The sequence below is a fragment of the Colobus angolensis genome, unplaced genomic scaffold, assembly GCF_000951035.1.
Source record: "Colobus angolensis palliatus isolate OR3802 unplaced genomic scaffold, Cang.pa_1.0 Scaffold270, whole genome shotgun sequence".
Taxonomy (NCBI): Eukaryota; Metazoa; Chordata; class Mammalia; order Primates; family Cercopithecidae; genus Colobus; species Colobus angolensis.
The window spans coordinates 427,740-452,305 of record NW_012115933.1 but is presented as its reverse complement, the minus strand read 5'-3'; the positions used below and the strand labels follow the sequence as shown (position 1 = coordinate 452,305).

The 24,566-nt window shown below is 39.9% G+C and overlaps 1 protein-coding gene across 1 annotated transcript in view; it reads left to right on the top strand.

Moving 5' to 3' along the window:
* MARCH5 (membrane-associated ring finger (C3HC4) 5) overlaps nt 1-24,265 on the top strand; it is a 60,583-nt gene extending 36,318 nt beyond the window's left edge. Inside the window, exons 3-6 of the mRNA XM_011947843.1 lie at nt 11,001-11,131; nt 19,660-19,843; nt 19,985-20,151; nt 21,400-24,265. Of these exons, the coding sequence (XP_011803233.1) occupies nt 11,001-11,131; nt 19,660-19,843; nt 19,985-20,151; nt 21,400-21,516 (599 nt within the window). The 3' untranslated portion in view covers nt 21,517-24,265. The remainder of the gene's footprint in view (nt 1-11,000; nt 11,132-19,659; nt 19,844-19,984; nt 20,152-21,399) is intronic.
* Nucleotides 24,266-24,566: the final 301 nt, after the last annotated feature.

The window sequence follows — 24,566 nt, the reverse complement described above, 5'->3', positions numbered from 1 at the left end:
GCTGGAGTGCAATGGCGCCATCTCAACTCACTGCAGCCTCCGCCTCCTGGGTTCAAGTGATTCTCCTGCCTCAGCCTCCCGAGTAACTGGAATTACAGGCTCCCACCACCACGCTCAGCTAACTTTTGTATTTTTATTAGAGACGGGGTTTCACTAGTTTGGCTAGGCTGGTCTTGAACTCCTGACCTCAGGTGATTCACCCACCTTGGCCTCCAAAAGTGCTGGGATTACAGGCATGAGCCACCATGCCTGGCCCTTCATTTAGTCTTTTGTAACCGTCATTGGTATACCTTCTTATGAGGCAAATGACTAGGATACCTTCAGAATAAGAGTTTCTTGTGTTACTGCTGGATCATGTTTGGTCTTGCTCCCTAAGTCTTAAAAGTAGATTAGTTTTTAGAAGTATCTTTCAACAGTGTGAGACTTTCTGGGTACACACCGTATATGAATACAAGTAGCTGAATTACAGGTCCAAAACATAATTATACCATTTTTTTTAAAAGGAGCGGAAGATAACTGCTCTTTACAGAATCTAAATTATCTTGATGTCTTCATTCTGCCTTTACATTTCCAGATTTCTTGGCTCCATTGACTCCTTCCTTTGCTCCTTGCCCTGGATCTTTAAGGAAAAGGGCACCTATTCTTTTTTTCTCACCTGAAGATTTCCTGAAATTGTCTTATTTTTATTCCAGAGCTATATACCACAGAATTTTTCTCAGACATCTCCTGTCTTTGATTATGCATTCTACTCCACTGTCCTATCATGTTTAACATCGTTTGCCATTTTGGGGTGACCATACAGTTTAAAACTGGAAGAAATAATAGCGGACATAGATTGTTACTACATAACATTAAGTACTGAGAGCTTCATGTGAATTGTTTTAATTTTTACAAAACTCTGATATACATAACACCTTCATTGTACAGATGCAGAAATTCAGGCCCAGAGATGGCACTTTGTTCCAGTTGACACAGCAGACCCAACCTAATCCTTACCCACCTTGTTTTGTTACAGCCTAATGAGCCTAATACACAAGCTTCTCATATACAGGGAAGAAGAAAATTCAGTGGTAATGTCAGGTTACCTTCCTCAGGATAATGGTTACCTGAAGTTTATAACTCATTGTTCTTGTCTAAAATACAGCTTTTCTTATTAATAAGAACAATTATATTATCATCATGGAAAATGTGAAAAGTATACATATGCTTAAAGAAAAAAAGACAGTGGGTTATATAGTTAACTGGCATATATGTAGTATGTACATAGTGCTGCCAGTTGTTTTTATGTGTTAATAAAGGATGATTGATGGTGGTGGTGGTGGTGGTGGTGGTGGCGGTGGTGATTTTTTTCAACAAAGTCTTTCACTTCCAGTTGGAAGGCTCTTAGCATGCCTGCTTAGTTTTGCCTTGATTCAGTTGTGCTTTTTCTTCTTCACTTGGAATTGGCCTTCTTTTCACATCAGAGACTTCAAGTTTAGGTCAAGATTCATTTATTTAAAAAAAAACAAAGAGCAATTTTTAAAAACTCTTTGTATCCTTACCCCCTATATAATCTTTACCTAAAATTTTCTTAACATTCATCTGTACAGTTTGTACCATACTATCATATCTTTATTAATTTTGCCTTAAAAGTTTTCAGTTGTTTTATGTATATTGTTTGTCCCTAACTAGATTGTAGACTCCTAGGGGGCAGCAGCTAGTGTGTTAAATATAATTTACATTTATTTTAATACATAGTAAAATGTGTTTACAGTAGGTGCTTAATAAGTACTTAGTAGTTCATCTTACAGCTCACAAGTATTCTGTAGGCTATTATTTTATGAGTATAAATTTAAAATTTCCTTTGGCATAAGTTATGTAATCATAAGGAACTACTGTGGTGATCTTCAGTGATTAATCATGGAAATGTAATATATGAATATATAGATATGTCATATATAGCTATGTACCATATATTTTTATATATAATCATATATATGTATATATATAATCACTCATCTGCTTTGACCTTAAATCTTTATTCTTCAGGGTTGTTTGGGTTAGTTGGTTTGTCTGTGGGCTTTTTTTTTTTTTTTTGTCAGATACTATTTTGGACCAGGCATGGTGTCTCATGCCTATGATACCAGTACTTTGGGACGCCAATCACCTGAAGCCAAGAGTTTGAGACCAGCCTGGGCAACATAGCAAGATACCATTTCTACAATAAAATATATATAATTAACTTAGTTATCTAAAAAGTTGTCCGAGAACATATCCCTTCTTTACAAACTAATGATTAACCTTTTGTTATTAAGCAAAGTAACTTACAGCGTAAGTTTGGAGGGTGTTTGTTCTTACATAAAGATGGTAAAATCTCAAACCACCAGCAGAGCAGTGAATCAAAGATGAAATTTACATAAGCTTGTCTGGGGCTCTTGGACCTAGCCTCCAAAGTGTAGTGTTTAAAACAGTGGGGAATGCTAGAGAAAGAGGTAAAACTCTTTACTATCTCATTAGGATTCCCACATACTTTTTTTTTTTTTTGAGACGGAGTTTTGCTCTTGTTGCCCAGACTAGAGTGCAATGGCGCAATCTTGGCTCACTGCAACCTCTGCCTCCCAGGTTCAAGTGTTTCTGCTACCTCAGCCTCTTGAGTAGCTGGGATTACAGGCACACGCCACCATGCCCAGCTAATTTTTTTATTTTTAGTACAGATGGGGTTTCACCATGTTGGCCAGGATGGTCTCAATCTCTTGACCTTGTGATCTGCCTGCCTCAGCCTCCCAAAGTGCTAGGATTACAGGCGTGAGCCACCGCGCCTGGCCTCCCACATACTTTTAATCAAGTTTGTTGTATTACTTGATATCGTCAATAAAATTCACATTTGTTGGCTTGGGACCATATAACTAATACTTCCTTTTCTTTTTTTTTTTTTTTCCTTAAAATGTCCATTTAACAACGGATTGAGTCAAGTACTGGCCACAGAGTACTGTGGCTAGGTCCTGTGCCATTATATTCCAGTGCCTTGTAGAACAGGCCAAAGTGCCCGATACTGCCAAGTACCATGTGCTAAGATAGCTGTGGCCTAGAGGGTCCTTGAGAGTGATGCCAATCATCATTAAAAAGCATTTTTTAAGCACCTATCTGTACATGGTTCTGTCCTAGGCACTGTACAAAACGAGTTAAACAGACATGGCCCCTGTCCCCTGGGAGTTTTCAGTCTAAGATGATGCTGACATGGACAGACATAAAGGATACTGAGACAACTGAACAAACATTGAACAAGAACATAAAGTACTAACATTATGCACAAGCAAAGGGGTAAGTGTATTTTGTGGGGTAGTATGTAAAGGAAGCCTCATGGGACATGGACAGGGTGGGGTAGTCAGCCTCTATCGAGTTAGGTTAGTCTTTGCTGAGAAGTTGGGTTTTTATACAGATTTAAAGTAGGGACAGGACATTCCACACATGTAGCAAAAAGAGTTGGAGCAAGGATCAAAGTTTATATTGTTAAACTATCAGTGGCCTCAAACTTCTTCACTTCTGGATGGCTCTGAAAATGGCGTTGGTGTGTTAGCTTTAGAAAGTTGCCATTTGACGGCCAAGTACAGTGCCTCACGCCTGTAATCCCATCACTTTGGGATGCCGAGGTGGGTGGATCATTTGAGACCAGAAGTTCTAGACCAGCCTGGGTGATGTGGCAAAACCCCATCTCCACTAAAAATAAAAATAAAAAAATTAGCTAGGTGTGGTGGCATGTACCTGTATTCCTAGCTACTTGGGAGGCTAAGGTGGGAGAATCGCTTGAACCCGGGAGGCAAAGGTTGGCATGAGCCAACATCACGCCACTGCACTCCAGCCTGGGCTATAGAGCGAAACTCTGTCTCAAAAGAAAGTTGGCATTTGAGTTTGGAGTAAGTCGAAATCAGTTCAATGCAAAGCAAAAAGCAAACAGAAAAAACATGGGAACTTGAGTGGCTTCTGTGAGCAGTCTGTCTTGCTTGTTGAATCTCTTTTATAAATTATTGGCCACTTAACAGAAGGAACTTATCTTCTCAGGAACTTATACCAGGTTGTCTTGTAAAGTACCTGCTTATGCTCATTAAATCATGTTCTGTGTTAGAAACTTTCATACAACAAAGTATAGAATTATGTTTCTCTGCCAGTCCAAGTGCATTGGTATTTACAACTAATTGATCATAACCAGTTACATATTTATTTGTTTCTTCTCCACTCCAGCAGCTTCAGTTGACTAGCCTCTAGGAGTTCTGGGTGTTATTACAAGCAATGCCAGCAAATATTGAACATTAAGTATTACCTACCTGCCCTTCAATCATTTACTTCTTTTTTTTTTTTTTTTGGAGGCGGAGTCTTGCTCTGTCTCCCACGCTAGAATGCCGAGAGTGCAGTGGCGCAATCTCGGCTCACTGCAAGCTCTGCCTCCCGGGTTCACGACATTCTCCGGCCTCAGCCTCTAAGTAGCTGGGACTACAGGCGCCCGCCACCACGCCCGGCTAATTTTTTTTGTATTTTAGTAGAGACGGGGTTTCACCGTGTTAGCCAGGATGGTCTCGATCTCCTGACCTCGTGATCTGCCCGTCTCAGCCTCCCAAAGTGCTGGGATTACAGGCGTGAGCCACCGCACTCGGCATCATTGACTTCTTAACTTCCAAGGAGTACCTGTAGCAGCCAAAACATAAATTTTAATTTATATTACAGTGGCAGCAAAAATCTACTTTTGTTTGCTATGTCTGCCAGACAAAACTGATTACTCCTTTTTTATTAGACATAGACTTAAAAGCCCCAGTAGTTCTCAGCTCACTTTTTGATGTCATTTACATCTGAAATGTGAAAACTTGAATTTACCCAGAATATTAGGGTGTAGTTCTCTTTACAAAAGCCTCTTTATTATCCAAAAGAAGTAATAGTTTCCTTGCTAATTGCAAGCTTCTCTGGTACCCTTTAAATTAATAGATTTTTTAAACTTAATATTTATACAAAGCTTCAGTTGCCATTCATTGTGTAAACACGGTGCTATTGGAAACGTAAGTGTTGAGGCACACTAAGGCATTAAAAATTCAATAATGCCTTTTGAAAATATTGAAACTTTCTTACGCCCTTATATATTTAACTTGTAAGATAGATTTATTATAGTTCTTCCTCTACACCAGAATTAAGGTTTTCAAAGGCTGCTGTCTTGCCTTTTTCCACTTCCCGTAACTTTTTGTGATGTAATCTGACAGCAATAAGAATCTAGTAACTGTTGCTTTTTTCCTAAGTTTACGACCCCTGAGCCCAAGTCACGAGATAGTAGCACATAAACTTCATAAGAAGAGTATCAATTAGGGACTGTCATCCAAAAGATTTCAGTGATTGTTCTTACCAAATAGCTTGCCAGATAATCTTTAGCTCTCAGAAATACCTCCCCTGGGTGGCAGTTTATTATTCTAATGGTATGCTTAGCACTAGGCATTTATCTTTTCTTTTAAATATTAAGCTAATCTTAGACTAGTGTCCAGAAAAGCCTTAAGAGGTTTAGACAAAGTAAACTTAAGAGAAAAGCCAAGACAGAATTTTGTCAGAAAAACTAGAATTAGGTGCTATAAAATGCAGCCTGTGCCTCCATTTTATCTGGTACATCTTTTGCCTATAACACAAGAGATGAGTAGAAAATTTCCAAAGAAGAAATATGAAAAAAAATTTTTTCTGATACAAAAGAATTCACACCCAATGATGTAGGAAGAAAATTGAGCTTAGGTTAGAACCTTCTGAGATCTTCCGAGGAAAAACAAGAAAAACAATTCAAACATCTGTAGGTTGTCACTGTTCATGATAGATAAAAGTAATAGTCATGGGTTATATTTTAAGAATTATGCTTTCATTCAAATATTTGAATTTTTTTTTAAGGAATTATATTGCTTTATTCCATCAGTAGGTAGTTCCAAATACAAGATAATTCAGTTCAACAAATGATTGAGAGTAATAGGAACTTGAGATAGATCAATTATCAAAACATCATTTTCCCTTTGGAGTTTTTGTTTTGTGGTGTTTCGTTTTGTTTTGTTTTGTTTTGAGATGGGAGTTTCGCTCTTGTTGCCCAAGCTGGAGTGCAATGGCGCCATCTCAACTCACTGCAACCTCCGTCTCCCGGGTTCTAGCCATTCCCCTGCCTCAGCCTCCTGAGTAGCTGGGATTACAGGCGCATGTCACCACACCTGGCTGATCGTATTTTTAGTAGAGATGGGTTTCACCATGTTAGTCAGGCTGGTCTCAAACTCCTGACCTCAGGTGATCCACCCACCTCGGCCTCCCAAAGTGATGGGATTACAGGCGCAAGCCACCATGCCCGGCCTGGAGCTTATTTTCAGATGCAAAGATCAGCACACCTTTCTGTAAAGGACCAGATAGTAAATATTTTAGACTTTGCATGTGCCCATGTTCCAATAAAACTTAATTTACAAAAACAGACAGATGTCTGAATTTAGCATATAGCCCCTAGTTTCCCAACCTCTGTTATAGTAAGTGGAAATATAATTAATAGGTAAATTAGGGTATGTTAGGTGATAAGTGCTTTGGGAAAAAGAAAAATAGAGCAAGGTAATCAAATGGGGAGTGTGATGAAGTAGGGGTTCGTAAGTTGGGCTTCACTTAGGTCAAGAAGAGGAGGAAGGGGCATGGTGGCACACACCTGTAGTCTTAGCTACTCAAGAGGCTTAGATGGGAGGATCACTTCAGCCAGCAGTTTGAAGTCAGCCTGGACAATATAGTGAGACTCCATGTCTAAAAAGAAAAAGGAAAAAAGAGGAAGAACCAGCAAAGGAGACTGAAAAACGAGTAGTGAGACAGAAAGAAAAACGAGAGATGTTCTCGGCTTGGTCCAGTGGCTCACTCCTGTAATCCCAGCACTTTGGAAGGCCAAGGTGGGCAGATCGCTTGAGCCTAAGAGTTTAAGACCAGCCTAGGCAACGTAGCAAAACCTCATCTCTGCAAAACATACAGAGGTTAGCCAGGCGTGGTGGTGCACACCTGTAGTCCCAGCTACTTGGGAGACTGAAGAAGAGGACTGCTTGACCCCAGGAGGTGGAGGTTGCAGTGAGCCAAGATGACGCCATTGCACTCCCGCCTGGGTGACAGAGTGAGACTCTGTCTCAAAAAAAAAAATAAAATAAAAGTTCAGGATAAGCCAAAGAAGAGGAAAACTGAGATTAGATTTGGCTAAATGGAAGTTGTTAGTGACCTTGATAAGCAGTTGTGGTGAAGTGGGTTCAAAACGAGAGTATCAGATAGAGGGCTGGGCGCGGTGGCTCACGCCTGTAATCCCAGAACTTCAGGAGGCTGAGGCGGGCGGATCACGTGAGGTCAGGAGTTCAAGACCAACCTGACAAACATGGAGAAACGCTGTCTCTACTAAAAATACAAAATTAGCCAGGCTTGGTGGCACATGACTGTAATCCCAGCCACTGAGGAGGCTGAGGCAGGAGAATCACTTGAACCCAGGAGGCAGAGGTTGCGGTGAGCCGAGATCGTGCTGTTGCACTCCACCCTGGGCAACAAGAGCAAGACTCTGTCTCAAAAAAAAAAAAAAAGAACTGCAATTCTTCAGGGGAATTTCATTGCAAAGGGAGCAATGAAATGAAGCAGTGGGGCAAAAAGGCTCAAGAAAAAATTTGGTTTAAAATTTTTTTTTTAACACAGAAGAAATAATAGCATGTTTGTTTGATGAGGAGCCAGTAAAGAGCAGGGAGAAATTACATAGGAGAGTGGGAGAGAATTGCTGGAGCTGTGGCCTTGAGTTGCCGAGGGGATAGAACCATCTAGTGCATAAGCGAAGGGACTGACTTCAGCTCGGTGGGATATTGGTTGATGGGTACATGTGCTGGAGGGAGTTGGTAAATGTTCTTTTATGGCTTCAGTTTTCTGATTAAAAAATTACTAGGCCAGGCATGGTGGCTCATGCCTGTAATCCTAGCACTTTGGGAGACTGAAGTGGGAGGATTGCTTGAGCCTAGGAGTTCCAGACCAGCCTGGGGAACACAGGAGACCCCGTCTCTACCAAAAAAAAAAAAAAATTTAAATAAATAAAATTAGCCAAGCATGGTGGTGCACATCTGTGGTCCCAGCTACTTGGGGCGCTGAGGTGGGAGGCTCGCTTGAGCTGGGGAGGTCAAGGCTGCAGTGAGCCATAAGCACGCCACTGTACTCTAGTGTGGGTGACAGAGCAAGACCCTATCTCAAAAGAAAAAAAGAAAAAAATCTAATTATCAATCGATACAAAGGTTGAAGTGCTGAGGTTTTATATATACCTATTGTCTTTAACTTCTACTACCAGCATTTGAGGGATCTTTGGTGACTAAGATGACTTTTATTGTGCTTTCTGAGGGAGTTACAAACTTAACCCAGCAAATTTGTATGTTATGAGAATTCAGCACTATATTCTGAGATTAAATAATGATGCATGTAATGCCTGTGGCACAGCACACAGTCTCATGTAGACCCTCAAGAAATGCTATTTATTAGAGGATGTAGAGTTGGTGTGCACTGAATTAGACTTGTTTCATCTCTCTGGTCCCGAAAGACACCTTATCATTGTTTTAAATGTTATGTAAGTTAGAGCTTGACAGTAATAAGTAAATATGTTATATGTATGATAAATGACAGTTCCTTTGACATCTCTTCTAATGTTCTTTCTACTTTACAATGTATAGTCTGTCTTCATACAGTGACATAGTGATATTATTGGCTCCAGTGATCAGCAGGGAGTCTTGATCAGAGGCTCCATAGATGGATGCTTTGTTCTTACCTGTTTAATTATTTTATCATCAGAATCCTATGTTAATTTATTTGTATAGAGAAAATAAACTGTTTTTGTGTATAGCTTCTGCCTTTAGATTATAAGTTCCCAGAAGGTAGGTAATAATTGTTATACGTTTCTAAGACGTTTTCATATTTTTTTGGTGGCTCACACACACCTGTAATCTCAGCTACTTGGGAGGCTGAGACAGGAGAATCACTTGAACCCAGGAGGTGGAGATTGCAGTGAGCTGAGATTGCACCACTGCACTCCAGCGTGGACAACAGAGCAAAACTCTGTCTCAAAAAAAAAAATTAAAAATTAAATTGAAAAAATAAACTTAGGGCCAGATACAGTGGCTCATGCCTGTAATCCCAGCACTTTGGGAGGCTGAGGTGGATGGATCACCTGAGGTCAGGAGTTCGAGACCAACCTGGCCAACAGGGTGAAACCCCATCTCTACTAAAAATACAAAAATTAGTTGGCCATGGTGGTGCATGCCTGTAATCCCAGCTACCTGGGAGGCTGAGGCAGAAGGATCACTTGAGCCCAGGAGGCGGAGGGTGCAGTGAGCCGAGATCCTGCCATTGTACCCCAGGCTGGGTGACACAGTGAGATTCCATCTCAAAAATAAATCAATAGGGCCAGGCGCGGTGGCTCAAGCCTATAATCCCAGCACTTTGGGAGGCCGAGACGGGCGGATCACGAGGTCAGGAGATCGAGACCATCCTGGCTAACCCGGTGAAACCCCGTCTCTACGAAAAAATACAAAAAACTAGCCGGGCGAGGTGGCGGGCGCCTGTAGTCCCAGCTACTCCGGAGGCTGAGGCAGGAGAATGGCGTAAACCCGGGAGGCAGAGCTTGCAGTGAGCTGAGATCCGGCCACTGCACTCCAGCCTGGGTGACAGAGCGAGACTCCGTCTCAAAAAATAAATAAATAAATAGCTGGCCGGGTGCGATGGCTCACACCTGTAATCCCAGCACTTTGGGAGGCTGAGGCGGGTGGATCACCTGAGGTCAAGAATTCAAGACCAGCCTGACCAACATGGTGAAACCCCATCTGTACTAAAAATACAAAAATTAGCCAGGCATGGTGGCAGACGCCTATAATCCCAGCTACTCAGGACGCTGAGGCAGGAAAACTGCTTGAACCCAAGAGGTGGAGGTTGCGGTGAGCCAAGATTGCACCATTGCACTCCAGCCTGGGGGACAGAGTGAGACTCCATCTCAAAAAAAAAAATAAAGATAATAAATAAATAAACTTAGATATTCAGTTATATTTGGCCTTTAAGTCAGGGCTGAGACCCTTCCATTCTTCTGGAAAATTCTGGAGCTAAATTATATTGGGCTTAGTGGTAGTCAGAATACCTCCAAATGCTGCGTTTCCAAATAACTTCCAGAAGGAAGTAGTAATCAGATTTCAGAGTAAGCATATAATAATAGAAGCACAATTGGCACATACAGCTGTTGGAATGCTATAAAAACTGGCTTCATAATCATAAAAAGAAATTTGTTAGAGAATAATATTCAATTAAATACAGCATATTGAAAATCAAAGAGAGATAAATTGGCTTTATATAAACACAAGATAATGGCCCTGGTTACGTTTATATACTGTATCAAGGTATACAGTGAGTGAAGTCAGAGAAATGATATTCTTACCAAATACGAGAGAATCTAATTGTTGCCAGGAATTTGATGAGAAAAGCAAGCTGAGATGACCATTTCACCGTGGCCAGTATGATTAAGAGATGAAAGTGAGAGGACTATTTATAAGAAGCAACTATATTTGAGACTCTAATTTTAGGTTCAGTAATAAAGATAAAAATTTGAGGAGGCTGTTTGCGAGAATTTATGAAGTAATATTTAGCTATTCGTGCAAATGACTGAGAAATTCTAAACTATTCTAGTCTGGGTTCCCATCAAATTTATAACAGTTATTTCTAAAGCATCTAAACGTCCAACTTCATGAAAGTATTTTAGGCTGAGTGTAGTGGCTCATGCCTGTAATCCCAACATTTTGGGAGACCAAGGCAAGAGGATCACTTGAACCCAGAAGTTTGAGGCTATAGTGAGCTATAATCATGCCACTGCACTATAATCTGGGTGACAAAGTGAGACCCTGTCTCTTTTTGAGGGGAAGGTATTTTAGATCTATAGAAAACATCAAACTAGTCATTTTAAAAGTCCACCCTGTGTTGAACCTTTACTTCTTTTCTTTGTGTTATAGGTCCAGTGGTTTACGTCTTGGATCTTGCAGATAGACTGATCTCAAAAGCCTGTCCATTTGCTGCAGCAGGAATAATGGTCGGCTCTATCTATTGGACAGCTGTGACTTACGGAGCAGTGACAGTGATGCAGGTTCACTATTTTACCTATATAGTAATACTACTTGGTGTGAAGATCTATTAAAACGTTTTTTTTGTTAGACATTTAAAAGTGTATTATTTTGAATAAGAAATAACATTCTCATGTTCTTTCTAAATATGTTATTTCCCCTACTTTTTCTTTACCCAAAAAGGAGTATATTATAGCTGTATCTCCCTTTTTTCATAGTGAATCTTGGAGATCATTTCATATAAGTATGCAGAAATCTGCATAACATTCTATCTATAGAATTACAGCGATTTACTAACCAACCTGTCTCTTGTGGTTAGACGTTTAGTTGGTTCAGTGTTTTGCTATAAAAACAATGCTGCATAGCTTGCAATCCCAGCGCTTTGGGAGGCCAAGGCAGGCGGATCACCTGAGGTCAGGAGTTCGAGACCAGCCTGGCAAACATGGTGAAATCCCATCTCTACTAAAAATACAAAAATTAAGCAGGCATGGTGATGCATGCCTGCAATCCCAGCTACTCGGGAGGCTGAGGCAGGAGAATCGCTTGAATTTGGGAGGCAGAGGTTGCAGTGAGCCAAGATCACGCCACTGCACTCCAGCCTAGGCGACAGAACGAGACTCTGTCTCAAAAAAAAACAGTGCTACACAGAATTTGGATAAGTGGTCAAAAATAAAAATTTTTAAAAGAAAAACAGTGCTACAATCAATAACTGCTGCTGAAGATTAGAGAGACATAAATTTCAAAATTTAGTCCCAAACCCTTGACTCTTGTTTTTATACCTTCTTCTTAAAGATTTCCAGCTATCAACTTAGTTCTTTTTGTGTTCAGGTCTTTTGTCCTGTTCTTTTCTCAAATCCAGTGCTGCAATGATCTCTTGTGACTTCATACTCAAAATTATTGAAATCAAACTTGTCATTTCTTCCATTTGAAACCTAAATTTATTCTCCATCATCATTCCTCTGTTTCTGTTTCTATTTTCCTATATATAGTTTACATCTTTTTTTTTTTTTTTTTTTGAGACAGGGTCTTGCTCTATATAGCCCAGATTGGCATGCAGTGGCACAATCATGGCTCACTGCAGCCTCAACTTCCTGGGTTCAGTGATCTGTCCACCTTAGCTTCCCTAGTAGCTGGAACTACGGGTGTGTGCCACCACGCCAAGCTACTTTTTTTGAAGGATGGTGGGAGGGGTCTCACTATGTAGCCAAGGCTGGTCTCAAACTCCTGGGCTCCAGTGATCCTCCCGCCTCAGCCTCCCAAAGTGTCCCAAAGTGCTAGAGTTACAGTTGTGAGCCATTGCACCCAGCCCATCCTACATGTTTAGAATTATGTTTGACTCTTCACCCCCCTCAATACTCTCCACAAACCGCCCCCCCACCGCAAAACAAAGTCTTACTCTGTCACCACGGCTGGAGTACAGTGGCGCAATCAAGGCTCACTTCAGCCTTACTCCTGTGCTGAAATGATCCTCATGCCTCAACCTCCCAAGTAGCTGGGACTACGGACACACACCACTATGCCCAGCTAATTTTTTTATTTTTTGTAGAGATGGGGTCTTGGTATGTTGTACAGACTGGTCTCAACCTCCTGGCCTCAAGTGATCCTCCCACCTCAGCTTCCCAAAGTGCTGGGATCACAAGCATGAGCCTCCACACCTGGCCTTGTCTTCCTATTTTGTAGTCCTCTGTTCAGTCCACTGAATATCCAAGCAGTTTTTCCATTTTGATATGTCTTGCATCTGTGGCTTCTTTTCCACAATCTTTACCACCTGACTTCTTGTCACTTCATCATACCTGGATGGCTGAAGAAGCTTCTTGGTTTATCTGACTTCATGTTCTTCTATCAGTCCATCTTTCCAAATGAATCCTCTTAAAATAGTACCGTCAAAATCTTACTCCCCATTGTAACATCAACATTACCTTAAGTAGTAGTCTTCAAGAGCAGCATCTAGATTGGTTAAGTGTTTCCTAAGTAACTCTGTAGTAGTGAACACAGGTTTGTAGATGATATAATTTGCTTTTCTTTAATATAAATTAGAATTTACATGAACAAAAAAGGAATGCATGGAATTTTACCTAATATTCCAGGAGCTGCATATGTATCTATGCCAGGGTCAAACCTTTATGGCTTACTCCATTAATGGTCATGGTGAGACAGAGTATTATGAGACTTCCTTATAAAATGATGATGACATCCCAAAAATGTGGATACAGTTACTGAAATGAATCACAGTGAAACATCATTTGACATGAGTGTAGTGAATAAAGTTTGAGAACCACTGACTTGAACTTTAGCCTGATTTGATACGCAGGGTACTCCGTAATTGTACTTCGTTCTGCTTTAAGGCCTGTTGGCTGTCTCCTCCAACCCATCCTTATGTTGTTTAGTTTTTTACCTCTGTCCTTTGGCTTATGTCATCCTCCCAACCTAATACCTGCCCTTCTAGTCTTCTGTATACTTATCCAAATGTAAACCCTCCTTCCAGGCTTAGCTAGCTTTCCTCCACAGAACTTACAGGCAACTCCTGCCTGCTGTGATTCCTTCTTCCTCCACATTCTTGACATTTTTATTCCTCAAATGGCAGCTAGTCCTGCCCTGATGAAGTGACATTTCTTATATAGATTATCTATTTAACTTTTCTTGTTTTTAGGCCTTATTTTTCCTGTTAGGAGGTAATTTCCTTGAAAGCAAAGTCCATTTTATGCTTCTGTATTCCCTGTTACAGCATCTACACAGAAACTAACACATTAAAGGGTTTCATAAATCTTTGTGGTTTTGTTTTTTGTTTTTTGTTTTTCTGTTTGAGACGGAGTTTCGCTCTTGTTGCCCAGGCTAGAGTGCAGTGGCATGATCTCAGCTCACCACAACCTCCGCCTTCCAGGTTCAAGCGATTCTCCTGCCTCAGCCTCCCGAGTAGCTGGGATCCGGGCATGTGCCACCATGCCCAGCTAATTTTGTCTTTTTAGTAGAGATGGGGTTTCACCATATTGGTCAGGCTGGTCTCGAACTCCTGACCTTAGATGATCTGCCGCCTCTGCCTCCTGAAGTGCTGGGATTACAGGTGTGAGCCACTGCACCCAGCAGTCTTTATGTTTTTTATGTGACCAGTTCAAATAATGAGTATTAGTATGTCACCTGAGGAGGGAGGATCAGGATGATTTCCTAAGACTGAGAAAGACATAGAAACTTAGAGGAGATTATACATTATTTAATGTACAAATACATTATATAGATATATATATTTTGCAAATGAGATTGAGTGATTTTCTTAAGACTTTATTGACCATAAGAAGTGAGATGGCTCTTTTTTAAGAAAGGCTTTTAGGCTGACACAATGTTAAAATACTTTTGGTAATTAATGGGACACTTGTTAAGGTGGTACTTGTTAAAACACAAATAAATTGAAAACTCTGATCCCCAACATCAAGGTATATAGTCCAAGACAAGACGTTCATAAATGAAACCACTGGAGAACAGTTACAGGTTAGATAAATAAATGTGGTAAGAGGGCAGAAGACTAAATAAACAATATTTTAATTTAGTAAGAGTGAAAGATCATTTGATTTGAAATTATGAGAAAAGTCTTGAACTAACCCTTAAAGGAAATAATTTGAATTGGTAGAATGAAATAAGCAAGGAAGCAAAAACTGTAGTACACATATATTATGGGTTACTATTTAGAAATAACCTTCACATGTACTGTCTCACTTGAAAAGATTTTTTTTTTTAAGCCCAGAAATGAGACTAGCTATGACAGTAGGTAGGTAGTGTTGTGTGATTTAAGAGTATTGGGAAGATGACTTTTACTTTCCTGAGCACATATGATAGAGAATGTGCACCTGTACACCATCAGTAGTATTTAGAGTTTGCCTTTTAACACTTGATTGTTTTTCTCTGGTTCCTTAACAACCCTGCAGTACAAGTAAACCAAATTAAGGAATCAGATCACTGTTCTTTTCCTGTTTATTTTCTTTCCTTCTCCATGGACCTGTCGTAGAATCAATACTTCTTAGTTGTAGGGAACTTGAATAGGACCTTCCTCTTGCATTTTTATTGAAAAGACAACACAATAATTTTTTTTTCCCAGCACTGGATTGAACACCTAGCACTGATGCATTTAATCCTTGCAACAATTTTATGACGTAGATTATTATTATTATAAAGTATTCCTGGTTTACTGGTTTAGAGAGTTTACATGTCCAGTGCCACATAGCAGAGAAGAAGCATTAGGACTTCTGTCCCTTGGCTCCTTAAGTGAAGCCTGGTGCCAGAGGCAACTGGAAGGTTTTATCCTGGAACAGTGGAAACTTAATATTTAGCCTAGTTCCCACTTTTGCCTCTAGCGTAAAGAGAACCCCCATTAGCCTTGCCCATTCTTAATTACAGTACTTATCCTTAATTCTGAGTTTAAAAACCCTATTATTTCATCACTGTTTCATCCTCTCATTAGGATTCTGGCCAGGTGCCGTAGCTCATGCCTGTAATCCTAGCACTTTGGGAAGCTGAGGCGGACAGAACCCTTGAGGCCAGGAGTTGGAGACCAGCCTGGCCAATGTGGTGAAACCCCATCTCTACCAAAAATACAAAGAAAAAATTAGGCATAGTGGCTGTACTCCCAGCTACTCCGGATGCTGAGGCGTGAGAATCGCTTGAACCTGGGAGGCAGAGGTTGTAGTGAGCCAAGAGCGCTCCACTGCACTCCAGCCTGGGTGACAGAGCAAGACTCTGTCTCTAATTAATTAATTAATGTAGGATTCTAGTAGTACTTTAAAATCTCAGACCTTAATTAAAACTCTTAGCCTTGGGCCGGGCGCGGTGGCTCAAGCCTGTAATCCCAGCATTTTGGGAGGCCGAGACGGGCGGATCACGAGGTCAGGAGATCGAGACCATCCTGGCTAACATGGTGAAACCCCGTCTCTACTAAAAAATACAAAAAACTAGCCGGGCGCGATGGCGGGCGCCTGTAGTCCCAGCTACTGGGGAGGCTGAGGCAGGAGAATGGCGTAAACCCGGGAGGCGGAGCTTGCAGTGAGCTGAGATCCGGCCATTGCACTCCAGTCTGGGCGAGGGAGCGAGATTCCGCCTCAAAAAAAAAAAAAAACTCTTAGCCTTTCAGCAGCAATGAACTGCAGGCCTACCTAGATACGAAGATCTAGCTTTTAGCCCTTCTGCGGGAAAAACAAAAACAAAAAAATATTTTTCTCTAAACCTACAATTCTATAGGTCTTTTGTTTTTCTCTCTCTTTCTTTCTTTTCTTTCTTTCCTCTTTTTTTTTTTTTTTTGGAGACAGGGTCTCACTCTGTTACCCAGGCTGGAATGCAGTGGCACAGTCATGGCTCACTGCATCCTTGAACTCCCTGGGCTCAGGTGATCCTCCCACCTCAGTCTCCTGCGCAGCTGGGACTACATTCACATACCACCACGCCCTGCTAATTTTTGTATTTTTTGTAGAGACAGGGTTTCATCATGTTTCCCAGGCCAGTCTCAAACTCCTGGACTCAAGCTACCCACCTACCTCAGCCTCCTCAGTGCTTGGATTATAGGCGTGAGCCACTGTGCCCAACCAGGCCTTTATTTTATACCTAGATAACAAATTCTTAGACATTCGATATAATTCCTGGATCTCACCCCAAAATTGAAGTCTTAAAAATAATGTTTTTAAATCTTGGGACAAGAAAGCAGAATGTATGTGATTACACACGGGTTCACTGACTTTGTATTGGTCAAAATTAAATCAGGCCCATTGCTTATTCTCATTTATTGGCCCGAGTATGATTATTTTAGCAGGTAATGTACTGCAGGTGTTATACTACCTTATTTCTTCACAGTATATATATTTGCACACTTGTTTGGTTTGATTTCCTCTCACTTCTAGAAGACATCCCTTTAACCTGCCATTTCAGCCCCAGCACAAAGTCAGTTTTCAGTTGAATGAATGAATGCATGTGTGAATGATGAGCCTCATCCCACTTCTAACTTGCTTGAGCACAGGGCATCTCTCTTCAGTTTAGTTGTAACAAGTGAAATACTGGACCTTTACTTACTCTTTGCCCTATTTCCTTTTTTTTTTTTTTGAGATGAAGTTTCACTCTTGTTGCTCAGGCTGGTGCAATCTCGGCTCACTGCAACCTCCACCTCTTGGGTTCAAGTGATTCTCCTGCTTCAGCCTCCCGAGTAGTTGGGATTACAGGCGCCCACCACCATGTCCGGCTTATATTTTTAATAGAAACGGGGTTTCACCATGTTGGCCAGGCTGGCCTCGAACTCCTGACCTCAGGTGATCCGCCTGCCTCAGCCTCCCAAAGTGCTAGGATTACAACTGTGAGTCACAGTGCCCAACCCCTACTTCCTTTTTGTCTCCTTATTCTTAAATACCTTATAAGATTTTTGCTGCTACCCATGAGGAACAAACTTCCTCTTGCTCTAGTCTATACCTGAATATTCACTCTCCTTTATATTTCTAAACCCAAAAAAAGGACATGTAACCCAACAAAGGATTTTTTTCAAATATTCTGAATTTATTTGCTAACACTTTGAGAATATTTAATCATATGTAGTTATAACTTTAGAGTGATCATTATATTGAAATTTTTAATTATATAAAAATAGAATTTCCTAGCCGGACGTGGTGGCACCCATCTGTAGTTCCAGCTACTCAGGAGGGTAAGGTGGGAAGATTGCTTGAGCCTGGGAGTACAAAGCCAACCTGGGAAACATAGCAAGACCCTGTCTTTTTTTTTCTTTAAAGGAATTTCCTGGCCGGGCGCAGTGGTTCATGCCTATAATCCCAGCACTTTGGGGGCCAAGGCAGGCGGATCACCTGAGGTCAGGAATTCAAGACCAACCTGGCTAACGTGGTGAAACCCCGTTTTTACTAAAAATACGAAAAATTAGCCAGGTTTGGTGTCGTGCGCCTGTAATCCTATCTACTCGGGAGGTTGAGGCAGAAGAATTACTTGAACTCGGGAGGTGGAGGTTGCAGTGAGCCAAGATTGTGCCAAGACCAAAACTCCATGATAGATAGATAGATAGATAGATAGATAGATAGATAGATAGATAGATAGATAGATAGATAGATATTTCCTGGGAAATCATTACAGGTAAAACAATCTGGGCTACTATTATGGAATTGGGGCTTATGAAATATCATACACCAGACCATTTCATTTTAGGGCAACTCAAAAGGATCACCTTCCACATGCAAGATAGGAAGTTGTTAAGTTCTACCTGGTGACACAGAAGAATATCAAATTCGATGACATTATTGACCATTAGGAAGAGGCTAGCTTCCTGCCCTTTAATATTACATCTTAGTTAGATAAATTAACCGAGTAGAAGTCTGGACTATATCCATAGCTCAAATTTGGTCCTCTCCACACACTTTTATAAAACATTTTTGGCCAGACGTGGTGGCTCGTGCCTGTAATCCCAGCACTTTGGGAGGCCAAGGCGGGCATGTCACCTGAGGTCAGGAGTTCGAGACCAACCTGGCCAACATGGTAAAACCTCATCTCTACTAAAAATACAAAAATTAGCCGGGCATGGTGGCATGCCCCTGCAATCCCAGCTACTCGGGAGACTAAGGCAGAAGAATCGCTTGAATCTAGGAGCCGGAGGTTGCAGTGAGCCAAGATCACACCACTGCACTCCAGCCTGGGCAACAGAGCGAGACTCCATTTCAGAAACAGCAGCAACAAAAAGAGGTAAATTTAAGGCCAAGATTGATGTGGAAATGAAAAGGATTTTGGAGAGAGAGAAAAGGTAGAAATTCACAAATGCCAATTTTGTATTTCTTGCCTTCTGGAATCTACACCAATTTAGAAATAGCCCCAAGACTAGGATAGAGTAAGGAAAAAATTGTATTAGCTTCATTACCCCCATAGATAGGGTACCCTAGAGTTCCTGGATTGGGGAAAATGCCTGGGATCTGTAACCAAAACTGGACCTCCTACTACAGTCCCTCAGTTCTAGACCTTGGAAGTGTACTTAAGGAGGGTTTGGTCTGTAGGGTAAACACTTAGCCAGCCAGAGACATCACACCCTATCTTACACACCACTAAGTAAGGAGAAAAAGCCAAAGAGAAATGAGCTTTCAGGCCATCTCTTGAAGGCCAGTCCTACCTCTTGACTGGCTATGCTTAATCTCCTAGAAGGAAGATCAGGAAAACAATTGTTTTGCTGGAAGACAAAAGAACTTGGAATTATATCCCAGTTCCATAGCCCAGTCTAACCAAATCAAATAAAGGAATAGAAGCAACAGTCAGGGGTCCCCACCCCTCTATTGTAATGTAATCAGTCTGGGTCAGCCATTTTAAAAGCTTTTTTATTCCTGTGTGGTATGAAATGGCTTGAGAACTTTGTTTTTCCCTTGAATGAGACATTTCTTATAAATAAATCAGGACTGATAGCTTTCCAGCTTATTTTTTAAACTTTTTATTTCTGTGTATTCTTTTGAAATGCTTACATTTTCTATTAAAAAAAAATAGAGCTTAACATGCAACCCCTCATTTGAAAAAGAAGTAATTCTAACATATGCTATCTGTTTCACAGGTTGTAGGTCATAAAGAAGGTCTGGATGTTATGGAGAGAGCTGATCCTTTATTCCTTTTAATTGGACTTCCTACTATTCCTGTCATGCTGATATTAGGCAAGATGATTCGCTGGGAGGACTATGTGCTTAGACTGTGGCGCAAATACTCGAATAAACTTCAAATTTTAAATAGTATATTTCCAGGTAAGGCCCTGAACTGTGGTTGTAAAGTGCATACCAAATTGGTCTTATAGAAGAACCATAACATGCTTTTTTAGCGATGTTTGAAGATATTCTAACTCTTCTGATTTATTAGCACTAATGCACTACATTTTTTTCCTCTAGGGATTGGTTGTCCTGTTCCTCGAATTCCAGCAGAGGCTAATCCTTTAGCAGATCATGTCTCTGCTACTCGAATCTTGTGTGGAGCCCTTGTCTTTCCTACTATTGCGACGATAGTTGGTAAATTGATGTTCAGTAGTGTTAACTCTAATTTACAAAGGACAATCTTGGTAAGATGGCTTTAATATTACTTATATTACCTTGCAAAAGAGAATGAAGTGTATTTGTTTTTAAAAGGTGGGGAACTGTATAAATATTCAGTCTGTGGCTCCTACGCATTAAGCCTCTATTTGAGCCTCACTATCATTCAATAGCTTGAGTGGAAATAAAAATACAAGAAACCACTGCAGCACTTCTGGCCTTTTGGAACTATATTGTAGGTGCTTTCTCTCTTGGTGTATGTGTGAATCATCACACCTGCCCCTCTTGCCAGTGGGATTACAGTGCAGAGCTTTTGCTTTACGATCAGACCACCTGGTTCAAATCCCATCACAGAAATTGTCTTGCTGTGAAATCTAAATCAAATGTCTGGACTTTTTGTTCCTGTAGTATGGTGATGGCAATGATGGTAATAATCAGGATTATTGTGAGGATTGTATAAGTACTAGCGTATAGTAAGCACTCATGTTGTTTGCTATTATTGTTATTTCCACTTCTCCCCTCTGGTGGCATGTAACCTGCACAGACCTTGGGGGACTGAACAAAGGGGGCAAACGTGGGAATAAAAGACAAAGACAAGAGAGTGTATTTGGAAGAAGGGGTCGGGGGCACCTTGCCTCTAGTGGACAAGGGCCCTGAAATTTACACAGCCTCTATATGAGGCAAAAGAGATAGGAGAAGCAGGGATGATTGTTGGGTAATTGTCAGTCAGCAGTTTGGTTCACAGCAGGCTTGCAAGACTGCATCCTTCGAACAATAGGCACTAGATTTCCCAGTAGATAACTTCAAGGAACCCTGTGCCAGGGAGTGATGGCCCTCAGCAAACACTTTGGTGAGGTTTGCTCACATCCTGCATTCATGATAAACAGTTTGCTGTTTGGTTATATAGCCTCCAGTGCAATGCTGAGTTGGTCACGATCCCTTTGGCCTTCCTTGCTCCCAACAGTGGCAGTCTGCACATAGTGCCCTAGCATTCTTCTTTGTATATCAGAGTATGTGTAAAACTACATGGAAGAAAGACTAGTCAGAAAGGATAATGGAGAAGGCATCTCTGTCCTCTGTTACCTGTAGTAACAGCGTATAGTCTGTCTCTCTCCCTATCTCATCTTCTAGTAGAAAAGGACAACTGTTTCATTTGCAGTCATCTGAATTAGTTTAGCATCAAAGCCTATGTCTTTTGTGATCTAAATAAAATTGCTGTTATTATTATGTTTCTCTAAATTTGTATTATAAAAAGCTAATTTTCCTCTTTATTTTAGGGTGGAATTGCTTTTGTTGCCATAAAAGGAGCATTTAAAGTTTACTTCAAACAGCAGCAATATTTACGACAGGCACACCGCAAAATTCTGAATTATCCAGAACAAGAAGAAGCATAAAACTGACTTCTGGTTGTTCTGCAGTTCTCTCATCCTTATGAATCTGTTGTGTTGTTTTGATTCCATCATTAATGCTCTTGTGGAGACTTGTGATAAGCTGCTGCTCCTATATTTTTTAAGGAATATAATAAAGCACTTAGGGCAGGGGAAATCATCTCGGTAATCACGGAACCTAAGGATATGACTTGTTTTCATTGTTTGTATGTACTACTTTTATGGCAGTCATATGAACCATTATCTTAGCATGGTAAACCTAGGTTTTGTTCATATTTTCTCCAGACAGAAATGCAAAGATCAAACTGTGCAAATATTAAAAAAATGCACATGCTGTTTTATTCAAATGCCTCTTTTGTACATGTTCATGTTTAGTGTTTTCTCAGAATCAGCAACTCAATTAAGGTACTATGAGGATTTTTCTCACTGACATAATTTGATTACATACTAAATAAGAGGACATGTTAATATGAGGAAATGTAAATTAAATTAGTTATAAATAACCAAAAATGTATGTAAAGATTCAAATGATTATCTGAATAAATGAGATTTTGTGGTGTTTTCTTTAACCCATATGATGTCCTCCAAAATGTGTAGGGTAAAAATTCACAGGGCTTCCAGATCACTTTTTCACTATTAAATTTTATTTGCATAATGTTGACATCTCATACTTCATGAAGTAATTTTGACTCATGCAGTTGTGTATGTGTGCGCACACGCGCGCGTGTGTGTGTGTGGGTGTGTGTTTCAGTGTTTCATCAGGTCCTTCCATCTCTGGGAGTTTTTTCAACCCATATTTCTAGAAATTACAGCTGCCAGTTTATGGTAGTTTGAGTAGAGAATGATTTGCAAAAATAAAAATAAAGTTATTTTACTCTCCTCTTTCATTGATTCAGTTATTGAGATATTCGCTGATCACCTCCTATTTGCCAGGCACTGTGCAGAGTGCTATAGGATATGAACAAGACAGGCTTGGTCCAAGCTCTTACAGAGTTGATAGTCTAGTTTCAGCACATAGAAAACCAGCAGTGAATAAACCAAGGTGAGGCCTTGAGCTCTTTGTTTTTATATTAATGAGGAGAAAAGTATAAAAACAAGAAGTCTTAAGTAAATATTGAGGTCATTGTTTTTGGCTTAAGTTTATTACAGAAAACCAACACTAATGTTTTTAGATTTTAATTGTCATATTGATGAGGTTAGCACCTTAATCACTGTTTAGTTTTGTATTCATTTTTAAAAGCAATTATTTAAGCCATTTTCAATAGATGGGCCATTTTAATGTTCAACCTGAATGGTTATTTTTGTTAATCAAAATTAAATTTTAAGAGATATTTTCAAAACCCTATTTATTTTCTTGTTCACAGTAATGCATGACAATAATAAATGCTTCCCCTTACTGATAAGTGGCCACTTTAGGAGTGTAGCAAATATAGATTGAGCTATGTTAGTTTGCAATAATATATGTTAACTTTAGTAATTAAAGACTGGTTTCTACAGTATGAATGTCTTCATTTTGAGTTATATTTATTTGAATGACTGTTGAGCATTCAAATTTTTATTTGGAGATGAAGAGAAGATCTGACTGACAGCCTTCTTAAGAACACGACTACAGTTCTGAAGGGGAATATAAAATCTATGATTATGTATTTTAAAAACTTAGATTATAGGCTGTAAATATAAAATATATTGGCTTTTCTTTCATTTTCAATGTGAAAAGATATATTAAATGGGCATATCTTGCATAATTTTGTTATATAGAACAGTTTTTAGACAGCCTTTACTAAAGTTATGCAAACACAGTTCCCTATTTACTACTTTAATGCCCTTGACAGGGAGTAGCTGCTTGGGTTAATAGGTATTAGGGTTCATGAAAGGCGGGGAACAACTCTAATCCTTTTGGGGCAGGAGGGAGGGTTTTTTTACAGTTGTGGGGAGGGAACTGCAAGTGCCTGAGGACCAGAGTGGCCTCTAGCCCTGGAATTGAACACTTTTAAACCTAAAGAGCCTTATTCTTGTTAGCTCAAGAAACACCACGTGCCAGTCTTTCCAGGAAGGTGACCTGCCTGACCATGAAGCAACAAAAGAGCACAGGCAGACTTAAAGTTGAATAGACCTGGGTTCAAATCATAGTTCAGCTTTCAATAACTATATGTATGATTTTGGCTAAAGGATTTGACTTTCTCTCAACTGCAGTTTTCTTAATCTTTGAAATGCAAGTTACGTTTATCTCAGAAGACTATTTCTAGGATTAACTGAGAGATAAAAGGAATAGCGGCACTTTAGGCTCAAAATCGCCCCTACAGAGCAGTAGTTGTTTCTTAATTGCTAAGTAATCAGTTTGCACTCTAGAAAAAGTAAATGAAGAGGTAAAAGAAAGGCATTAGGGGACAAATGAAAGAGATGATGTAGATTTTTGAGATGGGTGGGTATATTTTATTTTCCAGTTTATTTTCATATTTCTTTACTGTGTTATTTCTAGAAACTTTAATGTTTTAAACCTCTTTTATAAAATTCAATGATGATTAATAGAATTATTTTCTTTTCAAAAGTTAACTTATCTCCAGAGTGGCTGAAAATATTGTTTATCATTACATGATTATGAAGTGACTGTGAAGAATATAAAATTAAACTTAGTGACTTAATTAGTCACTGCCTTGCTAACTTTGCTGTAATTTTTTTTTAAATGTCTTGTTTTTAATATAGCAAACTATCTCAATACTGGCTGGATTAGGTTAAATAAAGAATTTTTATGTTCTCTAGGTGTACTTTGTTAAATCTCAAAACATTCTGTACATACATAATTTTTTTAATCGCAGTTATCGAGATACAAGTTTATATAAGTAAAAGTAATCTGAATTTTTAAAAAACTGTATGGAGGAATTTGTCCTAATTTTGTAAACAGGCTAGCCTATATTCTAAGTATGTTCTAATGACTAAACTATATCCCCGCTCACCCACCCTCAAGATCTCTTGCACTGAGTGTAATTAAGCAACTAGACAAGATCTATGGTTGGTTTCATGCCATGGTATCTTAAAGTGTATTCTAGTGAGTTGGG